The sequence below is a fragment of the Osmerus eperlanus genome, chromosome 18, assembly GCF_963692335.1.
Source record: "Osmerus eperlanus chromosome 18, fOsmEpe2.1, whole genome shotgun sequence".
Lineage (NCBI taxonomy): Eukaryota > Metazoa > Chordata > Actinopteri > Osmeriformes > Osmeridae > Osmerus > Osmerus eperlanus.
In genome coordinates this window covers 853,164-864,037 of record NC_085035.1, presented here as the reverse complement: position 1 = coordinate 864,037, position 10,874 = coordinate 853,164, and the positions used below count along the sequence as shown (strand labels likewise).

The 10,874-nt window shown below is 49.7% G+C and overlaps 2 protein-coding genes across 3 annotated transcripts in view; both read left to right on the top strand.

Moving 5' to 3' along the window:
• smc5 (structural maintenance of chromosomes 5) overlaps positions 1-4,412 on the top strand; it is a 5,610-nt gene extending 1,198 nt beyond the window's left edge. The window contains exons 2-8 of the mRNA XM_062484797.1: positions 3-101; positions 189-284; positions 363-467; positions 1,888-2,007; positions 2,402-2,581; positions 3,740-3,835; positions 3,955-4,412. Of these exons, the coding sequence (XP_062340781.1) occupies positions 3-101; positions 189-284; positions 363-467; positions 1,888-2,007; positions 2,402-2,581; positions 3,740-3,835; positions 3,955-4,092 (834 nt within the window). The 3' untranslated portion in view covers positions 4,093-4,412. The remainder of the gene's footprint in view (positions 1-2; positions 102-188; positions 285-362; positions 468-1,887; positions 2,008-2,401; positions 2,582-3,739; positions 3,836-3,954) is intronic.
• Positions 4,413-4,920: 508 nt separating this feature from the next.
• Positions 4,921-9,066, top strand: LOC134038904 (AN1-type zinc finger protein 5-like). 2 transcript variants are annotated; one of them, XM_062484561.1, is made up of 6 exons: positions 4,921-5,108; positions 7,350-7,528; positions 7,653-7,755; positions 7,994-8,106; positions 8,356-8,481; positions 8,666-9,066. In XM_062484561.1, exons 2-6 carry the CDS (start codon positions 7,372-7,374, stop codon positions 8,812-8,814), a joined length of 648 nt encoding a protein of 215 aa, XP_062340545.1. In that variant the 5' UTR covers positions 4,921-5,108; positions 7,350-7,371; the 3' UTR covers positions 8,815-9,066. The 2 variants fall into 2 exon arrangements, with proteins under 2 accessions (XP_062340545.1, XP_062340544.1); XM_062484560.1 differs by having other exon boundaries at positions 8,353-8,481; positions 8,666-9,065.
• Positions 9,067-10,874: the final 1,808 nt, after the last annotated feature.

Here is a 10,874-nt window from a genome sequence, read left to right as displayed (position 1 = left end):
AGACTCGTCTGTTGGAGCGATGCAAGGGCCTGATGAGGAGGGCCAGGGAGATCTGCAACATGGACCCTGGTCAGACAGTGGTTCCCCCGGAGCTTCACACGGTCAGGCCCCCCTCATCTAACCCCCCTCATCTACCCCCCCTCCCCCCTGTCTGGTGTGAACGCTGAGTCCTTGCTGTGTTGCTGCAGGCCTTCAGCCAGCTGCCAAAGACCCTGGACGAGATCGACGCCATGCTGAACGAGGAGCGCTCCAGGGCAGACTGCTTTACCGGCCTCAGCGAGAACGTAAGTCTGTGTGTGTGTGTGTCTGTCCTGTCTGTCTGCCTGTGTGTCAGTCCCCTGATCCTGACCCCTGACCTCCAGGTGGTGGATGAGTACAACAGGAGAGAGCAGGAAATCAGGACTCTGGAGGCAGAGCTGACCGAGACAAGCAGCTCCCTGGACACCTACAGACAGACCATCTCAGAGGTACACACACACACACACACACACACACACACCTACAGACAGACCATCTCAGAGGTGTACACACACACACACACACACACACACACACACACACACACACACACACCTACAGACAGACCATCTCAGAGGTACACACACACACACCTACAGACAGACCATCTCAGAGGTACACACACACACCTACAGACAGACCATCTCAGAGGTACACACACACACCTACAGACAGACCATCTCAGAGGTACACACACACACCTACAGACAGACCATCTCAGAGGTACACACACACACCTACAGACAGACCATCTCAGAGGTACACACACACACACCTACAGACAGACCATCTCAGAGGTGTACACACACACACACACACACACACACACACACACACACACCTACAGACAGACCATCTCAGAGGTGTACACACACACACACACCTACAGACAGACCATCTCAGAGGTGTACACACACACACACACACACACACCTACAGACAGACCATCTCAGAGGTACACACACACACACCTACAGACAGACCATCTCAGAGGTACACACACACACCTACAGACAGACCATCTCAGAGGTACACACACACCTACAGACAGACCATCTCAGAGGTACACACGCACACCTACAGACAGACCATCTCAGAGGTACACACATACCTACAGACAGACCATCTCAGAGGTGTACACACACACACACACACACACACACCTACAGACAGACCATCTCAGAGGTGTACACACACACACACACACACACACACACCTACAGACAGACCATCTCAGAGGTGTACACACACACACACACACCTACAGACAGACCATCTCAGAGGTACACACACACACACACACACACACACACCTACAGACAGACCATCTCAGAGGTACACACACACACACACCTACAGACAGACCATCTCAGAGGTACACACACACACCTACAGACAGACCATCTCAGAGGTACACACACACCTACAGACAGACCATCTCAGAGGTACACACGCACACCTACAGACAGACCATCTCAGAGGTACACACATACCTACAGACAGACCATCTCAGAGGTACACACACACACACCTACCTACAGACAGACCATCTCAGAGGTACACACACACCTACAGACAGACCATCTCAGAGGTACACACACACACCTACAGACAGACCATCTCAGAGGTACACACACACACCTACAGACAGACCATCTCAGAGGTACACACACCTACCTACAGACAGACCATCTCAGAGGTACACACACACACCTACAGACAGACCATCTCAGAGGTACACACACACACACACCTTGTGTCTCCCAAATGAAAAAAATATTATTACTAGACAGTGCTGGGTCTAACTTATTTACTAACATGGAATACATGCTGACTTAGATTTTTCTTATTGTGTGTGTGTGTGTGCAGGCGAAGGAGCGCTGGCTGAACCCTCTGAAGCAGCTGGTGGAGCAGATCAACGAGAGGTTCAGTGATTTCTTCCGTTCCATGCAGTGTGCTGGCGAGGTGGACCTGCACTCTGAGAACGAGGTACATGCACACACTGTACACACACACACACACACTTGCTGTTCACACACACACACACACGCTGTACACACACACACACACACACACACATGCTGTACACACACACATGCTGTACGCACACACACACACACACGCTGTTCACACAAACACACACAGTTACATTACATTACATTTTAGTCATTTAGCAGACGCTCTTATCCAGAGCGACTTACAGTAAGTACAGGGACATTCCCCCCGAGGCAAGTAGGGTGAAGTGCCTTGCCCAAGGACACAACGTCAGTTGGCATGACCGGGAATCGAACTGGCAACCTTCGGATAACTAGCCCAATTCCCTCACCGCTCAGCCATCTGACTCCCTAGTTCCTCACCCCAGCTGTGTGACTGCCCCCTGCAGGAGGAGTATGATAAGTACGGGATCCGTATCAGGGTGAAGTTCCGCAGCAGCACCCAGCTGCACGAGCTCACGGCGCACCACCAGAGTGGAGGGGAGCGTAGCGTCTCCACCATGCTGTACCTCATGGCCCTGCAGGAACTCAACCGCTGCCCCTTCAGGGTGGTGGACGAGATCAACCAGGTGGGGAACACACACACACATCAACCAGGTGGAGAACACACACACATCAACCAGGTGGAGAACACGCACACACATCAACCAGGTGGAGAACACGCACACACACATCATCCAGGAACACACACACACATCAACCAGGTGGAGAACACACACACACATCAACCAGGTGGAGAACACGCACACACACATCATCCAGGAACACACACACACATCAACCAGGTGGAGAACACGCACACACACATCATCCAGGAACACACACACACATCAACCAGGTGGAGAACACACACACACATCAACCAGGTGGAGAACACGCACACACACATCATCCAGGAACACACACACACATCAACCAGGTGGAGAACACGCACACACACATCAACCAGGTGGAGAACACGCACACACACATCATCCAGGAACACACACACACATCAACCAGGTGGAGAACACGCACACACACATCATCCAGGAACACACACACACATCAACCAGGTGGAGAACACGCACACACACATCATCCAGGAACACACACACACATCAACCAGGTGGGGAACACGCACATAATCCAGGAACACACACACACATCAACCAGGTGGAGAACACGCACACACACATCATCCAGGAACACACACACACATCAACCAGGTGGAGAACACACACACAGAGGATGGGTATAGCTCTTGGGTAGATCATTTGGCTGCAGATCAAGAGGTCGCTAGTTCAGATCCTCCAGTGAACATCGCTTCAGTTGAAAGAGCTAAATTAATACATTATATTAGTATTACACCATCATCTTAGTCATGCCAGGGATTATACCAACTACACTCTCATACCCAGCATTCCCCTAGGCAACACACACCCACCCCTGTGCCCAACACTGTGGGTGGATCTGGCATCTACAGTTTTGCCTTAAGGCAGTCGTGTATCTTTAGCACACACACAACCATGTTGTCATGTATCTCCAGCACACACACACACACACAGGCACACAGGCACCACCCACAGATGAATATCCTATCTTCCATACCCTAGGATGAACCATGGGTATAGCTCAGTGGTTAGAGCATTCAACTGTAGATCAAAAAGGTTGAAATCCCCCCTGTTACTGCTGAATAAAGGATAAAAGATTCTGCTGGATAAATGATGATGATTGTTCTTCTCCAGGGTATGGATCCTGTGAACGAAAGGAGAGTGTTTGATATTGTGGTGCGGACAGCATGCAGAGGAACCACCTCACAGTACTTCTTTATCACGCCAAAGGTGAGAGAGAGAGAGTGTGTGTGTGTGTGAGAGAGAGGGGGAATGAGAGACCAGTGACCATGTGTGCTTTCTCAGGAGTCAGTACCATAATGTGTGTGTGTGTGTGTGTGTGTTTCCAGCTCCTACAGAACTTGAACTATGCAGATGAGATGACCATCCTGACCGTGTACAACGGTCCTCGGATGCTCCCTCCTAACAGATACGACCACAGAGCCTTCATCAGGCGGGCGCTCCGGCGCAAGCAGTCCAACCCCTGACCCTCCAAACTGCCATGTCAGTCAGTGACAGCAGATCTGCCTCCTACCCTGCACACTCTCCAATGAAGACCAGTCAAACTTCCTCAAACAGTTCAGACACCAAAAAAAGTGACAGTCGGTAAAAAATATTTCCGTCTTTCTGGAGTTGGTTGTTTATCCTTTTCTGTTAGCTTTTTGTTTCTTTTACAACATTTGAATACTGCTCACATTAAAGTTTGAATATTGTGTTTTATTTGTTATTAAAAAAGGGCACCTCAATTTGCTCTAGTTTTCTATGTGCACTTTAAAATAAACGATTGTCCTTTGTTTTGGACCTCCAATACATTTATTGTAAATTTCGTTCAATTTCATTTAAGTACATTTCAGGAAAATGTGGATGTCCGTTTTGACCCCTGACTGTCTCGGTAAACCCGTATCTCTGCGTGCCCACGATTACCAACAGTCTAGAGATAAACAATCTGGCGGAGACACCGACACGAAGTACAGTACAATATAATATTGGGCAATATAAACAACCTATTACCCAAGCAGCCTAGTGAAATGACTTACTGGTGTTTTGGTGCATCGTGTCCCATCTCCGAAAGTAAACAGGTGGCAGGTGACAAAAGATGAAAGTGACGTGTTGACAACTCAAATTCGCTGATTTCCAAATAATGCATGTGCATCGTATCCGTAGCGATCTGTGGACACGTCGGTTTGTAGACCTGTTACCCGAGATGGGCACACTCCAGCAACACTGCCCCCCCCCCGAATCCCGTCCTATAGGAGGGTCACACTTTCCGTGACGTGTAGTTGCCACTCCTCCTAGAAAAAGACGGCAACAAAAGCAGTCTATGGACAACAGACAGTAGCGCAGCTAGACAGCTGGTGGGATAAGCCCTCGGCCTCTCAGCCCTTCAATATATTTATAGCTACCATTAATAAAGGGAGATTCCAGGAGTTTAGGTTCCAGAGACGAATCCACTATAGAGCAAAAACTATTTGCTACAGTGCTGTGTAATCAACATTAATTAAAGGTAAGAATTTAGATTACAAGCGAACTAACTTTTTTTTTAATCTACTACAGTGGCTACGGACATTCGCTATGTAGCCTAGTAGCTAACATGGGCAACATTCAACTAGCTTACATCACTTGCTGGGTGAAACGTTTCCGAGCAATAGCATGTCGCAAGCCTTTACTGAACTCTAAGGTCCGTTGATGCTACGCTGTTTTTGAAATCCATTATTTGATTTGTGTATGTGAATAACCCATAAAAGTTACTTTGGAACTAATTTCCTTAAATAGCCCGAGGCATCCTCACTCAATTCTAACAACGTAAGCTAGCTTGCTAGTGCTAGGGGCTAGCACTAGCAAGCTGTTGTTTTAAGAATCTTTCTTGGCGAGCTAGCTATAGATGGCTAGATAACGTCGTTATACAGCGAAAGTTAAAATAATGATCCTAAATGTTTTGTGATGTTGGTCTCAAGGTTCGTTGCTAACCATTACGGTGTATCATACGTGTCAACTTTTTGTTGTAAACAACAGGAAGAATAACGACTATAGCCGTGAACAAAGAACAGCCAGACAAAGCGCTAGCTAGCTACAGTACGGCTAGCTCGTCCTTAAGCTAACCAGACCAAATCACACACGCTAACGTTGCCTCCCGAGTAAACTGCCCAACAAATTCGTTATTTTCAGTCAATCTAACGTTGGGAGTAGCTAGCATTGTCGAAGTAAGCCCCAGTCCATCTTTTAACGACGAATTCGGGGTAGTAGTGTTTGCGAATGTGTCTAGCTAGCCTAGCATGACACAGTGGATTTAAAGAGCCATACAGTAGTTGGACTAGGCCCTTCTCCTCCACTGACACGGTTTGTTTGTCAATGTCGACGACCCTGCTAGTAGCTAGTTACCTTTATATGGACATGTTTTGTGGAAATGGACAACCGCATGTCTTGGTCACTAACGTTGACTAATCGTCAACTCTGGTCAGTTTATGTGGATTGTGTTTGAACGCTTTGTGTTTGACAGTTAGAGCTAGTTGGGTTAGACGTGTTTTATACCAGTTACTCTCATTGGGAGTAGCCCTTGTCTTCGTGCGAAGTAAACAACGAACGAGCCCACCCATCTCTGATTTATACAGCTCCGTGCAGCTTAATGTGATGTAACCCGAACCTTCACGGGGTTCCAGGTTCGCCTATAAATAGCAGCCACCGCATCCCACACCCAGCCATGTTCTGCCCCGACCAAGGCAGCTCGCGAGGTTGTGTGAGTGTGCCTTTGAGATCAGCGTGTCACATTGCACCCTTGTGACAGGGTGGAAGCTAATACGCCAAGTCCATGTGAGACCGAGGCAGCAAGGAACGCCGCAGTCAGCAGGCGTACACGTGACGGGGCAGCTCGCGGAGCCTTTCCAGGGAAAGACTCTGACGCACTTAACTAGAAAGCGTGGCCTGGCGTGTTGACTTGAGTCTGTTGTGTACAGTTCCTCGGCTGGGTGCCCCCTTGTGAATGTCAGAGACGTGTGCCCCGTTAAAGGGCCTCGTTTTTTAGGTAGTTCTGGGTTGTCAACCCGCACTGTTGAAAGCTGAAAGGCATGTCAGTCTCGCATGTGGGCGTACAATGCCAGTCTTTGTGCGGCTGGTATCAAGAGTAATTATCTGAACAGAACGTTTTGCCGCTCTATACCGGTGTCTCTTACCTTGCCGTCGTGTTTGTCTTCTACTGTGATAACGAGCCGGTGAGGTAACCAGGGTGACTCGTTCCCTCTCGTCATCGTCGCCATTAATGATTTAAGAAGTCTGTTTGCGCATCTCTCCCTCCCCCCCCCCCCCCCCAAAAAAAACGTATCTAAAACCTATCTCATCTGTTGACGCTGTAGCCTATAAAAACACAGTTAACGGTGGCGACTGACCTATCAAAGCGTAGTTCCTCTTATCAAATGCAAACGTGAAGTTCCAACTGAAAGTTAACTGTACGGTGATACGGCAACCTGGGTGAGCGGGTTCAGCCGAGTTGAACATGAATAGATTTGTGTGATCCTCGGAGATCGCTGCCAGCACTGCCTGGCGATTATTAGACCACCGTCCTACTCGGGACAGAGTTTTAATGTCTGTCTGTAATCACGTATAACTTCACTGCTCATTCATCACTGGGTGACTTCCCTTTCTGACTGCATAGAGGACTTCTGTCTGTGAATGTTGAGTTTATCTCTCTCTCTCCCCTTCTCCTTTTTTTTTGGTTTGTAACGCTACTTCCTGGTTGTGTGTTTGTGTCCAGGACTAGTCACCACCTAGCAGAGATGGCCCAGGAGACCAATCAGAGCCAAGTGCCCATGCTCTGCACCATGGGCTGCGGTTTCTACGGCAACCCCCGGACCAGCGGCATGTGCTCGGTGTGCTACAAGGAGCACCTGACCAGACAGAACAACGGGGGCGTGAGCCCCCTCAGTGCCATGGGTGAGACCCCCTAGCCCCCTTTGTAGATATTACCCCCTAGCCCTGCTCCCTTTGTAGATATTATTTATGCTGAATATCCTTTTCTGAAGTGCTTGTAGCTGAACTACAGGTGTTTGTCCACCAGGTGGCAGCGTGTCCAACAGCCCCACGGCCGAGGCTGCAGCCTTCCAGAGAATAGAGGCCACCCTGAACAACGCCGTGGCTGCTGCTGCTGCAGAGGCCGCCAGGTGAGGGGGGGGGGCAGTTGGTGGTAGTGAAGGGTGCCCGGGATATGTTTAGAGTTGGGCCCCTAGTTTGCTCCCTCCGCTGGGCACCCCAGCCTGGCCTTCCTGCTCTCAGACTAGCTTTCCTGTCAGGAAGGGGACCGTTGGGTTAAACCTCTCTTTCTCTCTCTCTCTCTCTCTCTCTCTCTCTCTCTCTCTCTCTCTCTCTCTCTCTCTCTCTCTCTCTCTCTCTGCCCTCTAGTGGAGCTGCTGCTGCGGCTGCCGCATCACTTCCTGTCACCCAGCAGATGACGGAGATGAGCATTTCCTGTGAGGACGAGGCGTCGTCGCCCGCAGCAGAGCTGGCAGGACCTGGTGAGTGCCACAAAGGAGCCGGCGGCCATGTTGGAATCTCTGCTCTTACATGGGAGGGAAGAGCGTGTGTGTGTGTGTGTGTGTGGAAGACCAGATCAGATGGCTGCACTAGAACACGATGTTGTGGTACAGTGTGTGTGAGTGAGATTGGAGTGCTAGATGTTGTCTCAGTGCTCTGTGTGTGTGTGTCCAGTAGTGACCCAGCCCACGGCGTTGTCTCAGTGCTCTGTGTGTGTGTGTGTCCAGTAGTGACCCAGCCCACGGCGTTGGCCTCCCCCCCCGGGGGCTCGGGCAGCGAGGAGCCCAGCCCCCTTGAGCCCACCAAACCCAAGAAGAACAGGTGCTTCATGTGCCGCAAGAAGGTCGGCCTGACAGGTGAGACCTGCGTCCTGACAGCTGCCCTGCCTCTGCTGCCCTTCTGCCTCTGCTCCCCTGCTGCCTCTGTTATCCTGCTGCCTCTGCTCTCCTGCCCCCAGGAACCCCTCTCTCTAACTGCTCTGCAGAACTGTGTCACGTGTGTGTGTGTGACAGAGTCTGACAGTCTCTCCTCCCTCCCCAGGGTTTGATTGTCGCTGTGGTAACCTGTTCTGCGGGCTGCACCGGTACTCTGACAAGCACAGCTGTCCCTACGACTACAAGGCCGAGGCGGCGGCCAAGATCCGCAAGGAGAACCCAGTGGTGGTGGCAGAAAAGATCCAGAGAATATAAGACTCTGTGTGTGTGTCTCCTCCACGAAGCTCTCACCCTCAGCAGGCTGCAGCTTCACTGGCCTGGAACAAACATGGACTCGCTCTCAACCTGCGTTTTCTAAAGGACTAGATTTTTTAAATGACCGTTGGTGGGTCGGGGAACAAGAGGGGTTGAGTGGGAGGGGGGTGTGTTATCCTGTTCTACGGTGCATGAACGATCACATATAGCTTTTTTTTTTTTTAGCTGACAAAAAAATGGCGATTTACGAATGTTTTAAAAAGAAGATTATGCGATGTAGGCAACAGTTTTTTTTTTGGGGGGGGGGGGGGGGGGGGGTTGCTGGCATAACTGTAGTGTTTTGGGGGGGTGGGCGGGGCCTGACGGGGTGTCTGATTTATTGTCCAATAGATGATCTGGTGTGTCGTGATTGTCATGAGTTTACTTTGTGGCTGTCTGTTTCTAAGTGTCAGAGTTGGGAGGAGAGGGGGAGGAGGAGGAGGAGGAGGAGGAGAGGGTTATGTGTCTCCTGAGGGACTGGAAGACTGTTTCAGCCCTGGCCACCTCCTCCTCTCCCCTCCAGTCTCGTCGTCACTAGCCGGCTCGTAGCAACTTGGACGTATTTTTCTTTTTCGGCTCCGTCTGTCGGGGGAGGTCAGAGGTCGTCTTCCTCCCTCGGAGTGTCGCGGCACCGCCACCCTCCAGGAGGTCAGAGGTCACGCAGAGGAAAGACTGTAGTGATTTGTTGGTTCGCCCAACGATGAACGCCATCTTCTAAAAACAAGCTAAAGCAGAGGGCCGGGATGGTGGGAGTCCGTTGTGAGGCAGCCATGTGGCGTCTGAGGATTACCACTTCCTGTTCGCCTGCCGTCATCCTGGGTCCACCTGTGTCATTGGGGGGTTTATTCTTTAATATATATATTTAGGGCATTTCTGCTTTAATGGGACAGTTACAGTGAAGGGTAACAGGAAATGTAAGGGAGGGTGGGGTAGGATATGCAGGAAATGACCCGGTCTGGATTCGAACCCGGGTCCCTGTGTAAAGGCCTTAGCCTACATGGTACGCACTCCTCTGACAGCCCTGCTCGTGTCGCTGTTCTCCTCGGCTCCTGCGCTGCTACGGCCCTCGCTAACCCACAAAGAAGAAGATTTGCGATGACGTCATGGCTGCTGTGGTCCTTCAGGCTTGGGGGGGGGGGGGGGGGGGGTGACACTTCCTGCTTCTGAAACTGTCACATGACCTCATCCAGCCCTGCGGGTCATGTGACCCAGGGAAAACACCCTCTCTGCTGTTCTGGCTGTTATCTCCTGCCTAGTGTGACCCAGGGAGCCAGGATGTCATGCATGGTGTGTTGTGTATCTGCAGAATGAGATAGAACTCCAGGCTGGGGGGGGGGGGTAGACCCACTCATGCTTTTGATCAATATTTCACTTTGTTGTTGAATGTTTATTTTTATTTCATTTGTGTGTGTGTGTGATGAAATATATTTTCCAGTATATTATGGAGTGTCACATGCTCGGTGTTAAACACAAGTGTCGGATGTGTGTATGCTGTTAGTACATTTGACTGAGTATTTGTGTGTGTGTATGAAAATACGTGCTTGTGTTGTGTAGACCTGATCCAGCGGACTTATTGATTTTACTAGGTTATTTTTCAATTTATTTTCATTTGTAGCGTTTTTGGTCTGGCTGCTTGGAGCTGTTGTCTTTAGGGCTGTGATATTTCACCTAATCTGTGTTTCATTTTAACCCTTTTATTAGTTATGCAAGTTTGTACAAACCATCTTAATATTTATGTACCGCGCATATAATCTTGTTACCCGACATTACTGCAAAATTGTATCATGTAAATAAAATTATGTACAGAGATATAGATCAAAGGAATGAAAGACTGATTCCTTTTTTTGAACATCGTCATGTTTCCTGATGTTAGGTCTGATGTCATCAGCCATAATGGATACAGTCTGATCATAAAATATGAGATGAGGATGAAGGAGAGTCGTGAGAGAGAGGATGTTTAGAGTTTAATGCTGTGTTTTTGTTGTCTACTGTACATGGAGAGAGTGTGTGTGTGTGTGTGT

Bases quoted from the DNA above. Each gene is read 5' to 3' on its own strand.
- LOC134038904 (XM_062484560.1), top strand. From the start codon at position 7,372: ATGGCCCAGGAGACCAATCAGAGCCAAGTGCCCATGCTCTGCACCATG. The intron at 7,756-7,993 runs GTGAGGGGGGGG...TCTGCCCTCTAG, and splicing joins GCTGCTGCAGAGGCCGCCAG to TGGAGCTGCTGCTGCGGCTG. The intron at 8,482-8,665 runs GTGAGACCTGCG...CTCCCTCCCCAG, and splicing joins CAAGAAGGTCGGCCTGACAG to GGTTTGATTGTCGCTGTGGT.